This window comes from Neopsephotus bourkii, unplaced genomic scaffold (genome assembly GCF_033783945.1).
Source record: "Neopsephotus bourkii isolate Nb327-2 ecotype Australia unplaced genomic scaffold, CSIRO-AGI_Nbou_v1 NB_887, whole genome shotgun sequence".
Taxonomy (NCBI): Eukaryota; Metazoa; Chordata; class Aves; order Psittaciformes; family Psittacidae; genus Neopsephotus; species Neopsephotus bourkii.
The window spans coordinates 3,493,725-3,515,156 of NW_026901381.1; the positions used below are offsets into that span (position 1 = coordinate 3,493,725).

Sequence of the window (21,432 nt, forward strand, 5' to 3'; positions counted from 1 at the left end):
GTGCCTAACTGCGACTTCCACGGCACAAGCAGCCAGTGTAGGCCTCACATTGCAGCAGAAGGCACCTATTTAACTTGCCAATGCTGTCACCCCAAGCACTCGGCAGGAAGCCCTCTCGCCCTCTGCCTAACTGTGCAGGGAACAGTACTGCCAAGCTTCAATGCCCAGGCATTTGCCAGAGAAGAGTGTCCTTCAGGGGAACTTTCCATCCACAAGGACAGTTCCCACTCTCCCAACGCCAAAGAAAGGGACAGATGCTGTCCCTGGAGTCCAAATCCTCCTGGCCATATTTCCTTTCTTGCAGCTGAACCTCATGTCTTGTTAGTAAGTAAGAAAGATTTATCCCAAAAGGAAGAGCATGAATTCATTTGGAGGACCAGACAAGGAGGAATTACATGATCTAAGTCACATTTCCTGCACCGCCACTGACATATTGGAGTCTCCAAAGCCTTAGTTTCATCAGCAAAATGAGAAATGGGGAAGTGCAAGAGCCATCACAGCGTGCATGTGAAAAACCATTGTAAGAGTGGAAGATGGAGAACAGGACAAGATGCTTATCCTGCAGTGGGAAGGGTTGGGGAGGGGGACAATCCTGGGGGCACCATGAATGAATTACTTTTCTCTCCGGGGAACAAGCCTGAGGCACACCAGCTTTGCTCCTGATGCTAGGCAAGACAGACAGGTTGGCCACCTTTGAACATCTAGTGGACAGAAAGTAGGCCAGGAGATCAACCGGGGATAAGAGAACTCCTGGAAGACAGGCCTGGCCATGGGAAAATGGGCCAGTTTCCTCAGCCTAAATCTCCTCAGAGCAAAGGTGTAAGACAAGGTCTTTGCTGAGACTCTTCCAAAGTGAGAACCTGCCCTCATTCTCAGCCACAAGCATCTTGCTAACCTACATACTGCCAGAAGCTGTGGTATCACAGCAAGATTAACACGGGAACAATTTTAACGGGCAATGAGTTCCAAGCTAATTTTCTCCCTCACAAGTATACCACGATGGGCTGAAACCTGTCTGGATTCCTCATAGCTATCTGCATTCAGGATTAACTGTACATCACTGCCAGTAACGCAAGCACTCCACTACTCGGGAACTGTTAGAAGATAACATTGCAATAGGGAAAAAAATAAGAAATAACATGGTAATAAATATGGTAGCCAAGCAAAGAAACAAAGTTAGTTTCACATGGAAAATTAGGCAAAAAATAGCATATACTTGGAATAGTCTTGGCATCTGGACTTCAGTGCAATGAACTGAACAAACCTCAGGTTTCAACAAGCTGCAGTTCAGCCAGTACTGCTGGTTGGCTGCTCTGGTGCAGGGTGGAACAGTGCTCTCAGCACCAGCTCTACCCAGCCCCAAAGCACATGAATCCTTCACCCAACAAGGGGCACACATTGTTAAGCAGAGAAACTGCAGGTAGACATTACTTGTGACCCCAGCTGGAACATCTCACCCACAGCCGGCAGCAGGTCCCTTTTTAGCTCAGCACACTGCAATCACTCTGCTGTTCCTCCATAAGAAGGACAGGTACCGTTTACTAAACCCTTCATTTCTTGCAGCTGCTTGGTTTTCTCTGGAAGAAACTTGGCATACAAGAACCTCATGCTATCTTGTGGGATCTAATAATAACTGAAATGCACAAACACAGCAATAAGTAGATTTAACTATGAAAGAAAGTTGACTATTATGCAAGCTACCATCAAAACACCACCTCTTTCTTCCTGGCAAGTGGCAAACCCACTCTGTGACTCCAGAGAACAGGATGGGGTCTGGCTGTCACCTCCCCATGAGAAGGCAGCCATGCACTCAGCTGCCTGACAGTCACCAAATAAATGACATTTATTGAGTGGCCTTTCTAAAATAAAAAAGGCCGCTTTCAACACACATAATCACATTCATAAACTGCACAAGCCAGTGATGCTTTCAGCACAAGGCTCCACTTGGAGCAGTGTCAAGAGAAGAAAGGCAGGAAAAGAAGATTCACACACACCAGCATTGTCACAGGCAGTGCTCCACACAGAGTGCCAGCCTCGGGACGCAGCCTCACCTCCAGTTTGGTAACACCGTGCCTGTTTGAGGCAACACAGCAGGAGCAATGCTGTCAGGACAGGGCTGTGGGAGGGGGAAATGGCACGAGGTAGCTCAGCAGCCACCACTATGAAGTGAGGCCTCATGCCAAGATGTCAGCCCTTCCATTCCTGGCTGCTCCATCCCCAGGGAGCAAAGGGAAACAGGGGGAAGTTGAAGATATGAGGTTCCCCTGTGGAAGGAGCCACTTGTCACAAGAGCCCCAGGCCCAGCGAGCAGTAGGAGTGAAATACAGATTTTTCTGTAAAGACTAGATCAAAACAAATAAACAAGCAAGGAGCAAGTGACACAGAAAGGTTCAATTTAGCCTTAAGATGATGGGTAAAAAGGCAGTACTGATGTCAGAAGTGCCCACACATTTTTGCTGCCAGGCCAAAGAGGCAGGCAGGTGCTAAATGGGTCTATTTAGAAACTGGGACCGAAGCACGAGCAAATAGTAGATGTGTTAGATGCGCTGCATTTCTCCATCTCACAATAAAAATCACATCAGAAACAACTACAACCACCACCACATTTAAAAGTTGAAAGACAAGAGGCCTAAAGCACAATCCCATCATTACATCAGGGATGAATTTGGCCCAGTATCTTGAATGATTTTTTGACATTTCTCAGCTTTTAAACCCAACATAACTGCAGCAGAGCACAGCAAGACTGGCAACAGCAGGTTCTGCATCACAACAAACCCAATGCCAGGACGAATGGCTCAGTCACGAGCAGTCCCCCAGGGTGCAGCCAAGGAGGAGCACCATAACATTCTTGTGCACAGAGGGTAACTGCTTTGGGCTGATGCTCTTTTGGGCTGTGCTCTTGGAAGTGCTGTCATTCTGCAGGAGGGAAAATACTGTGATCAGCTGGGTCACTGACCAACAGAACTTCACACAAACAAAACCAGAATAAGTAAAACCCTAAGCACTGGTAAAGAGAAAAATACTGGGGTTTTTCTCCATGTGTGTATAATCTACCTTTCTTCCCAGAGCAGCAGAGAGGAGAGGAAAGCAGAGCGCCCCTGAAGCTGCAAAGCCTACCTACCTCACTGTCCTGAAACTCTTTCCAGCCTGCAGGACTTGAATAATTAAACACAGTTTCTCCCACCCTTTTTTCCCCTGGTATTCATGACACGCTGCTGCAGAAGGTTTACCTTTATCCAGGCAATGGGCATCCCTCCCCCTGCAGAGGTGCTGGAAGCACATGAGCCCACACAATACTTGCCCCAGCCCCGATGCCAAGGATGTGACACTACAGTGAACACTGAGTAGAGACCTCTAATTTATGAGCCTACCTCAGACATGAGGAAATGGTACTTTGGCTCCTCCTGGGTCTACTGAGTTTGTTATGGAGCAATAAAAAGACGTTCAACCACTCACAGCTCAGAATCTGACTCAATCTTCAACACCTGATAGAGTTGAGTATTAGGTGCTTCGCTTGGCTTAAGTCTGTCTCTATTCTGGTGTCCATGTTACAGCTGCCAAAAATCTGCCTGTGAAACCCAGCATCTGCTAGGAATGCAAACAAATCACTGCATTCATGACCCTCCCTGTGCCACACTGTAGAGAAAGTATTCACTGGCCACAATAAAGAGATATTATTACATGAAATTTAATAGAGATGAGAATTCAAATACAAGTGTATCTCTGATTCAACAGAAATTGAATCGGTTGAGAGCATTATACATTTTTGAAGCATAAGTGGCTTATACAAGGTCAGGTCTGAAAAATATTTAGAAATCTGCCCCTTGGTTTGCTTTCTTATTTGAAGAATGGATGTAAACTCAGACTTCAGAGATGGGATTCTTCTGGGCTACACAATATTAAGTGCCCACTGGAGAAGAAAGGAAGCCTGACAGCAAACCAGGCTGGCAGCTGGTGACAAGAGAAGTTTCAGGACACAGCTCTGTTGTGAGTTGAAAGGTAGTAGTATTTGTAAGAAGAATCATATCCTCATTTGTCACTTCAATGGAGATGGATACAACACTCTTTCCAATTCTTTCCACCAATTTAACAATTTAAGCAGTAACTTTCTTTGTGCTTGGAAGACCAAGAGGCTTTGGAGCCTGAAAGCTCGAGGAAGGCTCTATTTATCCACAGATCAGGTATGCAGTGGCAGCTACACCACGAACCTGCACTGTGCCTGCCACATCACCGATCTTAGCTGTGAAAGGGTGTTCCTGCAGGAAACGAGGCGAGTCTCCTACTGCCCTTGCTCTCCCTTTTGGAGAACACTGACTTAATGCTCTTGTGAGACACACATCTTGCAGGTTATCCCAAGCAAATGCCTCTGGTCCACAGCCATGTATGTGCTCTGCACACTTGCAAGCCTTCCCATCATGGAGTGTCACACAGACAAGCCTGGACAACTCAGACTTGATCCTTCACTTAGTGCAACTCGGATGAGAAAACCCCTCCAAAGTGAGTATATACTTTAACAAAACTGCCCCTGCAAATACCATTCCTACACATGGGCAGCTGCCAGAACTCTGGCCACAAGATTTTCACATATCTCTGTTCTTGTGTCTGTACCCCCCACCTTCCCTGGAGCATAAGTTGCTTTCTAACATTACACAGATTTTTGCTCCAATGCACAGCACGATCTAACTCGCACTTCAGCGGGCTGCACACCTCATCATTTGCACATGAAAACAGCAATCTCTCCCTATCCCTCCACTTGCTGCAGATTTCTTCCTCCTCCTCCATCCCCCACCTCCCGAACCCTCCCCACAAAACTCTCCTAGAGAAGCTGCAGTGAAGGGGTTCACATTACCAGGACACCATTGCTTTTACAAAATTTACTAGCCTGCTGTGAAGCTTCATCAATAATTCAAGGTAGACAACCTCTGTCAGGTAAATGAACGTGCCTTCTGTAATCCATCACATCACCCCAGGTTTTCTATCATCCTGATGCACATACTCACTGTAAGCACTACCCATATCGATTCATGAACTCCCCAAGTGTCAGTGTGGGACCGGGGAGCACAACAGTTTTGGCACCAGCAGAACACAAGGAAATCCAAATTCTGCCCAGGGCTTCACTGGAGTTGTAACAGATACCCACTGGTGCAAAAGTAGCTCCAACCTGGTCCATGGAAAGAAAGAGCAGCTCCATTCCCACTCTTTGTGGACAATGCAAGGAGGATCGTGGTTGAGAGAAGGAAGTGGAGGGCAGGAGACATTCTTATTAAAGATCTCCATTTCATTTAATCAAGATCTTCATTTTCATTCTGATTAAAGAACTTCTTCATTCAAGAACTTCCAGGATCTTTTACACATACCAGAGCTAAAACTCATGTTGCACCCTGTACTTCTTGGGTTTAACTCCACACACTTCAGTGGTGGTACTGCACAAAGGCACCTGCCTCATTAGAGAGATGCAAACACTACTTCTGTCTTGGCAGCTGCAGCCAAGGCTTTATCACCAATCAGACCTATTGCATTAAATGCCTTATATCCCTATTTAGCACCCAATCTGATTACTATCAGCAATTACCTCCTCTGGAGCCCTCAGCCTCAATAGAAGTGATGGGGGAAGGCCCTATCCTTGGTCTCCTGAAGGGCAGTCAGTCTCACATGCTTCCAGGGAAAGGTGTGCTCTACACAGCTCCTGCCCTGTCCCCACTAGAAGGGAGCAGCTTCCAAGGAGCTCTAACCACAGGCAAGAACAATGACCTTGCACAGTTAATGAATAGATACAGAACCCACAGACCATGCAACGCTTGTCTGGCTTGTCTGCATTCAGATCCTGGTGTCTCCTGCCCATGCAGCCCTTTCACTGGCACAAGCTGATCTGGGTGGATATGCCAATTGCTCACGCATCAGTCAATGTGAGAAACAATTTACAGCAAAGTATTAATCCTTTGGTCTGTGCAAACATCCCATACCTGGCAGTGTTCAAGGCCAGGTTGGACGGGGCTTGGAGCAACCTGCTGTAGTGGAAGGTGTCCCTGCCCATGGCAGGGGTTGGAACTGGATGAGCTTTAAGGTCCCTTCCAACTCAAACCAGTCTGGGACTCTGCAAACACCTTTTATTTCTTACTATATTTATAAGCAAAATATAACAGCTGAGACAGAACCAGAAGAGTCATGGGACGACTGTCAAAAGTTACAAAGAAAATCCACATGCATTCTCCAATAGATCAAATGATTCAGCCTAAAGAAACACACACACACAGCTTGTTGACACAAGCCAACTCTCCAGTAACAACAGTTTGTACAACCCCATTCTCCATGCAAGCCAGCAATAATAAACGTGAGGATGAAGCCTGGGTTACAGGAAGAGCTTGAAAGCAACAAAGTACTACCAGCACCCTGGAAAGGAAAAAAGAACTCTGCTAACAAAACACATTCTGCTTTCAAGAGGCTCCTGGAAAAGTAAATACTGAAAGAGTCAGATACTCTGCTTTCTTGCTGAATATTCCACTCCAGTATTTTGCTTGGTAATGACTTCTTCTTTTATTTCATCCCACATGAGTATTTCGTTGGCTGAAAAAAGCATTGTCTAAATTGTACGGTTTGTGCACATGCACAACGTTGCAGTGTGCAGATGCCCCAGCACTTAAACCCTCAAGAGCCTTTCTGATGGCTTTTGAAGCCAACCACCAGGAAGCTCGTTCAAGGATAAATGTTCAGGTTTCCATTTAGCCCCTACATAACCACATTCAGCTTTTAAGGGGCTGCTGCACACGTGCATACAACACACACAAAGCTGCTTTACAATGAAGCTTCTGAACGATGCCTGTCAAACACCAAGCACAAGCCCATTTCTACCCTCAGGTCTACATGCAGGTGCCTTACTGATTTCAGTGGGAACCCACATGCTCTCCCAAGAGAACTTGAATTAACAATTTTTCAGTGTATACAGTTGAAGAACTCATGCTCCTGAAACCACAGTCTTTAAGGGGATCACTGAAGGCAGGGTGTGGTGTTGAAGCATCACAAGGACAGGCAAGAAAGTGGCGCAATGCCCTGCTCTGTAATGCCTGCCCTTTCCCCACGTGAGTGAGACCTGAGCAGGAAGCATTGAAGAATGGTAGAAGGAATGGAGAAAATTCCTTTAAATGCCAGAGAAATACTGCAAATGGTTTTTAAAAACCTTCTGCTCCTCTCCCTGGGGCTGTCCTTTTACCTCTGGGCAGTTCAGGGTGCCCCCGCACACCCCAAAGTGGATTCTGCCACTGATGCACAGCCCACGTGGGGCTCTTACAAGGACACTGGGTGTTTGTGCCTCCACTGGGTACAAGTTCTCATGGAGGTCGCTCAGCCCTCCCAGGGATGGAGTGACGTTATCTCAGTCACTCACAGGGTAAATGAACCCCCCCGGGAGCTGTCTCTTTGGTCTGCCAAGTGTAGCAGAAGCCAGGGCCATATCCCCACTTCTTTGCTGCTCCTTTCCAAACAAGTTCCCTTCCCAAGCATCAAACCCATAACTGGAAGAGATCTTCTGACTGCAAGGCAGCTGAGCAGTAGAACAAGAGAAGGGCTTCCTGTACCTGGCATCTCGTAAACCCTAAAGCTTCCAGTCCTAATAGAGTTATTTATTTCAAGTCCTGCTAGCCCAGATGTGCCGTCACTACAAGCATCATTAAACTCATTTGGGGTGAAATGACACAAGTACAAATCAACCTGCTACAAAGAAGCAATTAATTTGGTAGAAGCAGCCTCAAGCCCACCTTCCAGTGGTGATGGGCAGCTATTAGGCCTTATTGCACTCAGCAGGAGCCTTCACTATCCAACAGGAACACTGGTATCATCTCCAGCTTGCTGCCCAAAACTGCTGCCTGCACCTGACAACAGCTAACTCTCATGTCAGAGAAGCAGAACGGGACCCTGGTCCCCAGGCTGGTGCCTTCCCCTGAGACATCCCTCTCTGCTCTGGCTGGTGGGTCAGAGCTGCCCTGCAGAGCAGTGGTGAAGTCAAGATTCCCCAGTGCCACGCAGCATACTGCACACACCTGCTTCTTCACAAGAAGCAAACGGCTCAGCACCCCCAGCAGATGGTAATTTTCTTTCAAGTCCAAGTGACTAAAAGCCTTTCTGCAAAGTGAGGAGGGGGTCTGTTCCGCTCCCAGGCAGCCGTACAGGCAGCACCATTCTCCAGTGCTCACATGCACACGATCCCCACTAACGGGAGGCAACAACAATACAGGTGCAGGACTCCCCTGACTGACCAGGCTTTCAATCATTCAACACCAAATCTCTCCAAAATTAAAGCAAAGGATGTTACTGGGCTGCCACAGGCATCCCTCTGTGGACTTCATTTAAAAGAAAAATTAACTGCACCCAGCAGCCTTCCTTTCCACAGCTATTAATCCCGTTGACCACACAGATGCATGTTCTGGTACGTGATTACTCCTAAAAGGAGCCTTGTCAGTCAGTGGGCATCACCCAACAAGCCCGCCCCAATGGGTTTGTTCCAGTCTGGAATTTTGCTTTTTAAATCTCAATGAGAAATTCCCCTTTGGACAACTAGCTGAGCTGAGCCTTCCTTAGCTCAGCATAAGATGATTAAAACCATGCTACCCGGGAAGAGAGAGATAATGTGGAACACGAGCAATTTATCAGGGACAGAACCAAGAATCAACCCGCAGAACCTCTGCTGATACTTAATACAGCTGTAACCAAAAATAAAACAATTCAAATAAATTGCTCTTTATTTCCTTCTTCCCCCCCCCCCGGGAAAAAATATCTTAATCGTTCAGTCTGCTGCCTGTCAGAATGAAACTGTTCTGGGGCTGCTTAAAAAAGCAGCCTCATGTTTGAGTCCTGTAGTGACAGATGACTTAAGTGATTTACAGAGAAAACCTCCAAACAAGGTTTCTAATCAATGCTCTGAATCATGCACAAGGGTGTATTGTCCAAAGTAGGAGAAAATTGGCTTGTAATGGGAAGAATTTAGCAGCCCATCTCATCAGCTCCACTCAGCTTCTGACCAACAAACCTTCCAAAGAGATTTCAGTTATATCCAGGCTCTTTAAAAACAAGAAAGGTGCACACAGGTTACTATCCGGGGAACAGTCAGTCCAGGAGTGCTGTTCAAGCCTTGGTGCGAGGCACCACTGCACTCTACTCCCATTAAATATTCCCTTCCCGAGAAAGCATCACAGCAGCCCTCGGGCAGACTCGCACGGCATTTCAGCCCACACGCTGCTGCGTTAAGGCAGCCAACTGCCCAGCAACTGTGCATCCCATCAGCCATTCCCGACTCTTCTCTTCTCTGGGTTCACAAAACAGCTCATAAGGGGAATGAAATGTAGCACGAGGACACTAGGTCAGGCTGAGGTCTTGCATCCCTTTTGTGCCTCTTCTCCAGGTGCAGCCAGACAGCGTTAGTTCTCACCAGAGGCACACACAGAATTAGTGACCTTTCCGGGCCGTACCTTGATGTTTGTAAGGAATTAAGAATCTTTGGCAGCAGGTTTCTTTTTTACTCCTCCTGCTCCCTCAGTGCAGGATCAGACCCACTCTGGTAAGAGCACAGAGCAAACAAAATTCTATCCTAGCAAACTCCACCAAATTATCTGAATAAAAGTGCTTTGGCTAAAATCCTGGCACAGTTGATTAAAACAACACAGATAATGATCAGTCTGGGTGAGGGAAGGCCAATACATTGCTGAAACATTATGTGCCTCTTAAGTATGTCTCTCCTGGTATATGAACCTTCTTAGAAAACTTTCTGCAGTTAGAAAGAAAACATAGCTCTGACTTATAAACTGGTACTGAGAAGAGATTCATTCTATAACATGATTCTGCATTCTGAATTTAAAAGGAGAAAGCACCAGCTTACAGCCCCTGAAAAGCTGCTGAAATACCAAAAAACCATCCCACAAACTTTATCTGTGCTTCACCGCATCCATAATCCCCTTTGCTTCTACAAGGATGCTCATGAAGTAAAGATTATTCATGTGAGAGCAGCGCTGGATCAGGCCATCAGGCTGTGGTTCTTGGAGGAAAACTGGCACGTTCCTTTTCCTCTCCTCCCCCTGTAGGTAGACATTTCTCAGGTCTTATTCTGAAGGATTTCTGTATTTACATGAGCAAGGAAAGGAAGCCCTGAAGTCAAAGATATTCAGAAACAGGGATGCACGAACCACAAGAATCCATAGAGAATGTATTCGAATGGGCAGCGTTTCCGATCAAACAGGGAGTGCAAACAGCCGTGCCTCCAGTGAAGCCAGATATTCATATGCTAAGCTACAGCTCTCCCAACAAACAACACTGGTTCTTCTGCCGATAAGCCTTCTTTTCAGAAGGCCTGACTACATGCCTGTAAAAACGCACTTGGAGATCAAAGACATGAATCGAAGAGGCTTTCAAAAAGACTTCCTATGACATATATATAAAAACCGGATTTCTATCCTTAAGCAAATCGAAAATGACAAGAAAATTGCGACATAAAGCACTGCACATCCACTGGGGCAGCCCAAAGTTAAGGGCAACACTGCTATTATTAACTCTATGTCATTGAAAGCTTTCCCCCACCTTCAGAACCGCAGGCTGTAAGGACACGGTGGCAGCCTTTACTTTGAATCGCCTGGATTTTTGTTTTCAGTTTTGTGTCAACAAACCTCAGCATTTCGTAACGGGGATGACAGCCTCTTAAAACACATCTCGGCAAGGTTCTGCATGGATGCGTAGAGAGGGAGAGGGCTTCAGGGTTATCACGGTATGCAAGAGAGCCGAATGTGTTAGCAAATATTCCCAAACATTAACTTCCAAAACACTTGCTTTCTTCCAAAAGAAAATCTATTTATATCCTTCCTGCAGCGGCTCTCCAGTCCCCCACCCCCTCACCCATCTGAGCTGCTTTCTGACTTTTAATAGATCATAGCCAATTTCTGCCGGTCCAGAGGGAGGGAGAAGCACCGCCGGCTCGGACAGCCTGTGGAACTACCCATCTATGATTAGCTTATGCTCAAACTCCGGTGGGTACGGCCGGCTGTGGGTACCATATTGTGTGCTTGAACCGAGCAGGTGGGGATGCGAGTCCTTTTTCGCCTTGCCCCGCTCTCGCCACATTAACGCTCCGATCGCCGCTTGCACACCGGCACCCGCCGGGGAAGTTTGTGCTCTCCAGCAACTTTAAGTCCGTTCCTCGCCCCGCCGCTCCGGCGGCCGGCAGGGAGCTGGAAGAGACCCCCGCGCCAGACCGCATCCAGCACAGCCCGGCCCGGCACAGCATCGCGCCGGCCGCCAGCACCGGCAGCGCCCGCCGCGGCCCCGCCGCTGCCGCTCCCCCGCCCGGCGCCGGCAGGCCCCGGGGCGGCCCCGCGATGTGCCACCGCGCCGGGCAGAGCCGAGCCGCGGGGCCGGGGGTCCCGGCACTTACGTGTGCTGCTGGGGGAAGCTGTAGCCGTGAGCGGCAGGGACGGCGAGGAGCAGCAGCAGGGCCAGGTGGCCGCAGAGGGCCGGGGCGACGGGCGCCGCGCTGCCGGTCGGAGCCGCCATCGCCATGTTTCCATTAACGGCGCGGCGGGGAAGGGGCAGAGGCGGCCCCGCGGGGCGGCTCCCCCCGCCGCCACTCGTGCGGCGAGCGCGGCAAGTCCTCGGCAGGGGGGCAGCGCCGGGCCGGCTGCGGGCACCGACCGGCGGCCGCTCACCCGCTCGCTGCCTCTGCGCGACGGCCGGCACTGAGCGCCCGCGAACCGCTACTTTCCCTCAAATAGGCGGGCAGCCGCCAGCCCGGCCCGGCCCTGCCTCCTCCCCGCCCGCCTCCCTCCCTCCGGCCCCCCGCGCCGCTCCGGCCCCGCCGCGCATGCGCCCCGCTCCGCCGGTCCCGGCCCCGACCGGGGAGGTGCGGGTGGGCACCGGGCCGGGGCTCGTTCACCAGTGCCCCCCACACCGGTCTGTGCCCTGTCCGCCCCCCGGCGAGGCAAACGCAGGCGCCTCTCGGGTGGGTCCCTGCCTTCCCGACCAACGCTTGACCTCGCTGGCTCCTTCCCAGGTTCCCGCGGGTGTTATCCCTGCGGATCGGTCGCTGCCCTGCTCTCCGCGTACCGCGTTTTTCCTTAGGGCCACTTCCCGGAGGCAGATCAACGTATGGGAATCTCCAGTTACCTTAGCTAATAACAGCAGCAGCGCTGGCTGTTTTCTGTAAAGCACACTGTGACTTGTGGAGCTTAATGAGCACAGTGAGAGAGGGCAGGCTAAAAACTAACAATTAATAAAGACAGCCCAAACCCAGCACGGTTTCTGAGCCAGACTTCTCAAGAACTGGATTTTGCAACACTCTCTTCCAGGAAGCTGCACTAGAATTTCATCTTCTCCAAACCCAAGTAGCTCAGCTCCATTGAAACAGGCCACTAGCAAGTCACAGTGCCAGCTGGCAAAGGCAGATGCAGGAACACTGACCACATGCTCTTATTTCCCTAGGCAGCCTAAACCTGGACAATCACGGACCATTTGTAGCTAGCGCCCTCTTTAACTCCAGAAAGGTGTCATACTGGCAGAATGGCCAGTGTCTGCACAGAGCTCTTGAGTAAGAGCCTCATGAACCATACATCAGCCTTTATACATCAGCAAAGGCTCCTTGGCCCTGCTCCCTAAACCAGTAAGGCACAGCAGCAGTACAGGAGCCCTGGGCAGTCTGGGTTTAAAAAATCTGCACAGAGATTTAAAAGCCTTCAGGCCTGGGAAGGGAGGATTTTGATGGGCAGAGGTCACTTCTCTGGAGCACTCCATGACCTGGTTTGCAGGAGGGGTTTTCTTCTACCAGTGGATGGAATTGCCTCCATCCTTTTTTTCTGGTGGGAAACAGAAACACTTTGGACTGACACAGGCCCAGACTCTCAGATTCCCAGTATCTAAAAGCACTGCCTAACCTCATGTGGTCACATCCAGGCACCACGGATTTCGTGCAGTGAGGATCACCAAGACACAAATTGAAACAATGAGGGTTTGATGCATCAACTCCAGCTCAAGCTGGTCCACAGAGACAATTCTTTTCTTAAGGAGGTAGAGGAGCAATTCACATTGGACATGAGCAGTAAAACCACACTCAAATCCAGAAAATCAGACTTGCAGAAACCTCAGACACCAACCTGACATGTTCACCATAGATTGACACGACAGTAACTTACTACTTGAATAAAATATTAATAAGTCAGTTTTCCCTCTCCAGCTCCTGAACCATGTGCAAACTATGACTTATTGGCACACTTTCCAGGACGTGATGTTGCATCCTGTATTTGAACTGTACCAGCCACACACAGTTTGAGCCCGGTTTACATGGGCTCAAACCAGTCAAAATAACAGTTACTGACCTGTCATACGCAAGTTTCCAATTTACAACCCCCACATGTGTTTCAGCAGTGGCAAGTGGATAATCTCTAGTGTATACACAGGAAACAAGACAACAATGGGATAAACAGCTTGTCCACTGTTGGCAGTCAGCAGCAGATAGTAAACACTCTTCATTGTGTAGAATTTGGCTTTCCAAACTCTTGAAAGACAAATTCTGTTGTCTGTTACATCCATACTTTCATTCCCAGAGGACATGGATTAGCATCTGTCTAACACATAAAATCTAACTCAAGATATGGGCCCACAGGGTCCAGATTTCGGGTTTCTATTCTAACATGATACCCAGGGTCTAGGAGGAAACACTATGATTGCCAGATATCCTTTATAATATGTGTAGTGCAGAAAAATCCCACTCTGATCCTCTGTCCTGTAAGAAAAGCCCAGGGACACAACAGTCACAGCTATCAAATGCCTTCCCAACTGCCTGGCATCCAGCAGCTGGCTGCTCTACAATTGCAAATGCATCACATGTATGCAGCAGCCCCAACGCTGGATGCTCCAGCCTGTCCTTCTTGAACTGTGCACGTGTACAGAGCAATTCGCCAGCACAGGCACAGTATCCTGACATGTTCATAACAGCGTGGGTGATTTATTTCTTTGAGATGTGGCTCTCCAAAATCCTTAACAACTGTTTTGTTTTAATCCAGGTATCAATATCCTTCAGAGCAAAATTTGATCTTGTAGTCTTACAGTAGGAGCAGACCTCTGGATGTTAAGTAATTACTTTCAAATGATGTTGCTTAGGTTTGTTAACAGCAAACCCCTGCCTGCTATGTCCCTGATATTATAAAGGACAATCCTGTACTGCTGAGATGAACATTTTGGTTTAGTGTTGTGCAGCTGGTTTTGTTATTTCAAATGCTTTTGACTGTGCTCAGCTCTGGAGCCCCAGCACAAGAGGGATGTGGACCAGTTGGAGTGGGTCCAGGAGCCCACAAAGATGCTCCAAGGGTTGGAAGCCCCTCTGCTATGGAGACAGGCTGAGAGGGCTGTGCTTGTTCAGCCTGGAGAAGAAAAGGCTCTGGGGAGACCTTAGTGTAGCTTCCAGTGCCTAAAGGGGCTACAGGAAAGCTATAGAGGGGCTTTTTACAAGGGTCTGTAGAAACAGGATAAGGGGGAATGGCTTTAACCTGACAGAAGGAGATTTATATTAGACATTCAGCAAAAGTTCTTCCCTGTGAGGGTGGCAATGCCCTGCCACAGGTTGCCCAGAGAAGCTGTGGCTGCCCCATCCCTGGCAGCGTGCTAAGCCAGGCTGGACAGGGCTTTGAGAAACCTGGTCTAAGGGAAGGTGTCCCTGCCCATGGCAAGGCCCCTTCCAACCCATACCATTTTATGATTCTACAATGACTACGTGGTATGTGTATCTGTACTCCCTGCAATGCATACATAGGTAGTTTGGCTTGTAGCAAACCAGTTGGAAACAGTCTTCAATGTAAAGGGGCAAAATCATGAAATTAGCCAAGGTACATGGCAGGAAAAAGTGTGGATTCACGCTTATGTACTGCTAGATTAACCCTGTCACCTCACCAAAGCTCATTTCTCATGACACAAATGTATACACATTTAACAGGGGGCTTCTTTTGCTATTAACATGCTCCAATAAGCTGTGCATAGGAAAGTAACATCCAGAGCCTGCATAAAACTATGCATTACAGGACATTATGCCAACATTTTTCAAAACCAATGCTGCCCTAAAAGGGAGGGAAGGAAATCAGTGGAGTCATCTTCTACTTGGTACTCTGCTGAGAATGACATGAAAGACAACATTGCTACATACAGCATCCTTCACATTTTCTGCAGCAGGTGCTGCTACACTGGCCAGTTTGAAAGACTAACCTGCAGCAGCAAGCACCCACGACCAAGGCACAGAAACATGGGCTTGAACACAGAGTTCAAGTCACAGCCTCCAGAGTGGCTTGTAACATGTCAATGTAGGTTCTCAGAGCAATTGAATCCACCTAAAGTCACAGTGAAAGCACCATAATCTATACAGGCCACTGTGAAATTCAGCATGATACCTGTAACTGTATCTTTGCTGAGAGGGCTGCAGCAGAACAGGCAGCACCACTGCTGTTCTCCCACGTCTTTTAGTGGAGAAGCCATGTAGGAGGCAGCTGTCTGAGTTGTTCTTATGGCTGATTTATTTGCAAATGCAGGTGAATGCTAGAGAAGGTGTGGGTTTAATTCTCCCCAGACTGATCATTTCATAGGGAAAATGTGAGCCTTGGCAGTCAGTAATAGCATGGACATGTTTCTTTTCTTGCTTCTTTGGGTGAACTAAGCCCAGCCTTCCCCTGGTCTGCTGTCACACAGTACACTGGTGAGAAGGGACAGTCATCCACATTGTCCTCAGAAAGCACATCCCCTCTGTGCAGACCAAGTGACTGAGAGGAGTTAGATAGTAGGCTACTTCTTGCCCTCTCTTAGCACTTTACAGTGAAATGCTGCTGCTTATGTGTTTCTGAAAGTGAGTCTGTGTCCTGGGGTACAGGCTTCAGCTTGAGGCAGATTGGCACAAGGACCTGGCTTGGTACATGTACACTTAGTACATTTGTTGAGCAGAACAAATACATCACTTTAAACCTGAAGCACTTTCACGGAAATAGTCCAGGTCCACACTTGCATAGTTGGTAGAGCACTTTTGCCCCCCATGGCTAAACATGTGTCTGTTACTGGAGAAAATGTGTACCTGCAGTCTTGACAAATCAGTTGTTGATTGAGAGGTTAGAAAATGTTGTTGACATACCATTAAAGGGAGACAAATAAGGGGAAGAGGTAATTAAGAATGAGCAAATGATAATAGCTAATACACATCCCAACCTGAGGTTTGCTCTTAACTCAGGGTTCTTCAACCTGAGCTACTCAGCTAATGATGTATAGGGTTGCTTGATGTCAGATATTATTGTTTCAGAAAGAGAAGAAAAGAATGCACTTAAAGTTGATAAAACATAGTTAAGTAACTGTTGCACTTACCATGGAAAGCCACGTTGCTTTAAGAGCCCAAGGAGAAAGGAAACAGGATCATGGATATTTGCAGAGCTTTTGAGCAGAGCAAATAAAAACCTGCAAGTAAGAGCAAAAAGGTGTCCTGAGGATACCACCAAGGATGGGAAAGAGAAGCAGCAACAGGGATGAGATGAAACCTATTCCAGAATCATTCCCCATCTGTCTCCAAGAGGCACTTACCTGCATGTTTCAGAGCCCATGCTGACCTTACATTAGAGCCCACAGAGTGGATGTTTCAAGGCATACAGGTTCCTTGCCCAAACTGATGTCATATCAAGGCAAAGGCCTGATCTGAGTCCACAACTGGAATGGATTCCTTCAACACTGTCATTTTGTACTATATACACATATATATATATAGCATGTATATTCTAGACAGTCTACAAAGTACATGCACTCCATCTCAAACTGACAAGTCTCAAGATCTTTTTGGGTGATATTCACACGTACAGAGGCTGTGGACAGAACCATAGCTTACTATGGGAAGGGTAATTGGGAAGTGCCTGTTGACTTAATTTTAGTATTTTGTTTGCTTTCAGTACAGGGATATGAAGCCTTATCCAGGACTGTAAACGTTTACAGTTCTGTAAAGACCTAGCCTCACTGCCCAAGGGTTGATGGGCCACTGTACAAAATCTGGTATAGTCCCATGACTGCTTTGGAGGCAGCTGGCACAGCTGGAGACACTATTTTCCTCCAGCTTTTATCTGTACCTGTACTCAAAGCACAGATCTGATCTGACAAAATAATAATAACATGGGAGCATTCAGTCAGTCAGTTTAGCTCAAGCCCAAGCCATCTGCCATTGAAGCATTTATCTTTGGGATCCAAACCATAGTTCTGCACAATGTGAGGGAGAAACAGCTGAGGTCAGCATCATATCAAGTCACACAGCATTGCACTTAGTTACCTAATGTAGCCATGCCTCACTATTGCTTTAATTTAAAACACAGTTACTTCACACCAGTAATCAGCGCTTGTTTCAGAGTTCAGTACAAGAGATACTCAACCTTGACCCACATCTAACACGGAGATGGTTTTTTCCCTTTAGCTGGGCAATGATTTAAGATTGCTTTCCTGTTAAGTGCTTCTACTGTGCTCAGCACAGCAACTGATACTGCTCCCCCAGCACTTTACAGTTGCTAACATACATACTCTGTGGAGGAATATATACACTCGTGGTACCCCATCCTGTAAGGGGAGCACCAAAGAAACAAAGTAGCTGAGCAACATGCTCAGGGACAGGCCAGGAGTCTGTGATAGAGAAGAGGGAACTCCAGATTCCTGAAAACTGAGCCCTAAAGAATGTTGGTTCCTCCAGGCCTTGGCTCTGTGACTTCTACAAAATAGATTTTTCTTATTACTAAATTCAGAAGAAGACCTAAAGGAGATTTGATTAGATCATATAAATACCTTTATCATGAGAACACAGGAGTTTTTAAAGGCCTTCTGAATCTAGTGGAAAAAGACATTCTAAGAAAACCAGTGGCTGGAATTTTAAAGCCAGACAATTCAAATCACAAACAAGGTGCAGAATTGAGGCATTTCTAACTGTAAGGATGATTAAGTACTGAAAGGGCTGCCCCGGATTTATTTGCTTTTTAAATTCTTCACATCAAGAGCAGATGTCTCTCTGGACGATCCAAACACCAGGTTACTGGACTCAGTGCAGGGGTAACTGGATGAAATGTCTGGTCTTTGCTAAGCAGGAGGTCACATTAGATCACCTCATCATCCTTTACAATCTTCAGCTCTATGAATAGTAATGCCCATCATTGTACGTTACAGTTTGTAAACCAGCAAAGAACATGCTGAAGCATAGCTGGGAGACAGAATAAAGCAGAACATTAGAAAAGAAAGCACTTTGCTCTGGAACTAAACATGTGACTGGCAATTATTTAAACTTCATCCATGTGTTTCCAAATTTCCCCCCCAAACAACATTTTAATTAGGTTTCAATTATAGGGTAAACAAATTAAAATAATCCATTAATCAAATAGGTTCTACTGCATCCAGAACAGCATTGCCAATATTCCTGCATGATGCTTAAATGCCCGACTGATGCAGAAATAGCTGCCGATTTGCAGGAATTACATGTAGGAAATCGGTAAAGCAGGGTTCTTCTATAAAAGGTTTTATAAGCCTGAGCGTGGGATTCCTCTATTATATTTGAGTAGCTATAAAAACTTTTGTGCTAGATCATAACATTCTGCAGTTGTGAATGCAACAGATTTTACAGAAAATCTGTTTTAGCTGTGTCTCAGGGAGTTCTTCAAATAAAGACGTTGGCACCGCTCTGTGCTGCTTTGCCTGTAAAGCAGAACTCTGTTACTGTCATGCTCCATCTCAAATTTCCACATGGGTTTAAAGACCCACCCAGACATCAAGACTCCTGTGTCCTCCCCTGGGGTTGTGAACGTGGCACTTGTTTGTCAGATGGGGCTCTGAATAAAATCCATGGAAAGGGATCTGAGGCCCTTCTGTTTGCATATTTGCCTAATGTTCATCATAGCGCTTGAGCATCTCACAGTCTCTAACAGATTTCTCTTCCCACCACTTCCGAGATAACAAGAAGTGTAATTCCCACATTGCAGTTAGGAAACTGAGATATGGGTCACATGAAGCGATGTTCCTAACATCAAACAAGGTATTTGTAGCACAGGAGGAGCTGAACAAAGGTCTTGCAATTCTGAAGAGGTGCGCCCCATTCTAGGTGTGCCCCATCTTCCCCTCCTGCACCTGCCTGGAATGCAAATGACAGAAAGGAAAGTGGCACCAAAAATATAAAGTCACAAAAGCAAAATTGCCTACAAAGTGCTGCCTTTTTTATGGGGGAAAATTAGAGCTAAGACAGAAGCTTCATGAGGTTCTGAAAATTTCTGCCAACTTAAGGATTTCAGCCATTGCTTTTGCTTGTGAGTTTTGGAAGGAAACTCACACACAGAGACACACGCACACAGACGTCCTTCTCTTGGAACAAGAGCTAAAACCATAATAGCAAGAAAATGTGGAAAGCAGTGTGGAAAGCAGGCCTGCAGCAGTGTGGGTTGATATTCTGTCTTTAAATCATTCTGGCACTTGTTTTTTTTCCCCTCGAGGTGGAAGTGGCAAGCATCAAGGCAGAACTGCAGTAGCCTTAAATCAGAATATGCCTCTGTTTCTGGATTTACAAAGCAGACTCTTTGCATTCCCAAGGAGAGCTCTTGGTAGCTCTGTACAGTGGCACGACGACAGTTTCTGCACAGCTGCTTGCTATACACGAGCCAGCTTGCTTGCTTTCTCACCATGCACACTGTAGTAGGGTTGACGTATTCTGATACAACCACTGCCTTCTTTTCTAGCCACATACAGGTAACGCCTAAACACCTAGTATTTGAAGGATCTAAATCTATCCAGCTACGTATTCTGGAGAAGTGCAAAATGTATTGTCCTGATTTTATGATATAAGCTAAACTTTGTGAATTTGTTGCTATTTTAAGAGACATTTTCTTCCCTTCCTGCCTCCCCCTTCCCGAATCTGTATCCTGTTCCTATGCATCCTTTCTCTACTTATTCATTTTTCCTTTCCTTTTCTTACCTGACTTACTGATCTCTGTAGTCCAAAGATGAGGCGACAGTGCTGTCTTTCCTCAAATCTCCTGGCTTTTCCCCCTTAGTCTCCCTGGCTCTACCAAGCCAAATTCTCTCTCTTTATTTTTTTCTCTCCTCCCCAGCATTACATGTCTCCACTTCTTTCTGTTCCCACATCTGAAATACTCCTTTAAAGAGTCTCTGTCTTCTTGTGTCATTTTGATCTCCTCAGTGCTACCGATCAGGCTATTTCAAAATGACAGAAAAACCTCTCTGGCCTGTTCATCCCTGTTAGCATTACAGAAAAGCAGGCAGCTACAGCAAACACTGAAACATCAAAAAGAGAAGGGTATGGTCAAGTGGCACGCTGCTTCCAAGCTAAAGGATGGTGAATCACTGTGTGTGCAGCTTACTGGGCAGCAACAATATATTGTAACAATGTTGCATGTTAATATTCCATGGGGAACACTGAAAACTGGTCAGATCACCTCTGAAGCACTCCTTATAATGTGGTCTAAACAAGGAACCCACAAAGAAGCACTTCCTAGAGAGTATGCCCTCCCAAGGAGACACTGGACATTATTACAGCTGGTGGAGATGCACTGAATGTGTCTCTAGTGCAATTGTATGCATCCCCCAAGGTCAATTCTTCTATGAGCTGTGGGTGGCTGTGGCATTTTTCCAGACGACATGCATCTGACACAGCTCCTTGAATTATGGCCAAGGTAGCTCATGATTCAGGCATGCGAATAAGCTTAATGTAGCAAGCTGAAGAGTCAAATGTAACAAAAAGACCAGTGAGAACCGTGGAGGGTCAGGCCCTTCCATGTCTGTGGGTGTAAGGGAGGGGCATAAAAGGGACAGCAAAAGGTGAAGCCAAACACACAATGGTGAATGCAGTCATACCCATCACTTCTGTTGTCCCCAGGCACATTCCGCCTTTCACTGGGTATCACCCTATTGCTACAAGCAATACACACTGAAAAGCAACCAGCCCAATCACACCTTTCCTCTACAGTGCTCACATCACCCACTGCCAGGCCATTGCAGCCTGTGCATCAAGCTGACAAGTGGACTCGTGTGCTGGACACAGGCAAAATTAAGTGATGAATGGTGCTAGCAATGAAAGTAAAGGTCACAGCTGAGAAAAAATCTGGAACAACAAATGAGCATTCAGGTGAGAATATATTTACTACTTCAGATAGCTAATTATTTTCTCCCTATATCTCCCACCTTGCCAGAAAGGCTCCTGCCACTTCCCAGCAGAGGTAACCACTTGTTTTGTACAGTCCTTGAAGCCTGACACATCCTAGTTTAGTGTAGGGGTTTCTGTCCAGTGGCAATGTTTTTTGCTGAATCCAGATCCTCTTTCTATGCCGTGTGCCAAATCATTCCTGAAACGGGGCAGCAATAACCTGTCTTACCCGGGGTTCAGGAAAGAGTGGAGTTTTCAGTGTGATTGACATACTTTTT

General features: G+C 46.9%; 1 protein-coding gene across 2 annotated transcripts in view; it reads right to left on the bottom strand.

The window, feature by feature from the left end:
- The window catches only part of CACNA2D2 (calcium voltage-gated channel auxiliary subunit alpha2delta 2), a 201,859-nt gene extending 190,131 nt beyond the window's left edge, over positions 1 to 11,728 (bottom strand). Inside the window, exon 1 of one of the 2 annotated variants that reach the window (XM_061357268.1) lies at positions 11,408 to 11,728. In XM_061357268.1, coding sequence (XP_061213252.1) covers positions 11,408 to 11,532 — 125 coding nt within the window. In that variant the 5' untranslated portion in view covers positions 11,533 to 11,728. The remainder of the gene's footprint in view (positions 1 to 11,407) is intronic. The other variant, XM_061357269.1, reaches the window with a different exon arrangement.
- Positions 11,729 to 21,432: the final 9,704 nt, after the last annotated feature.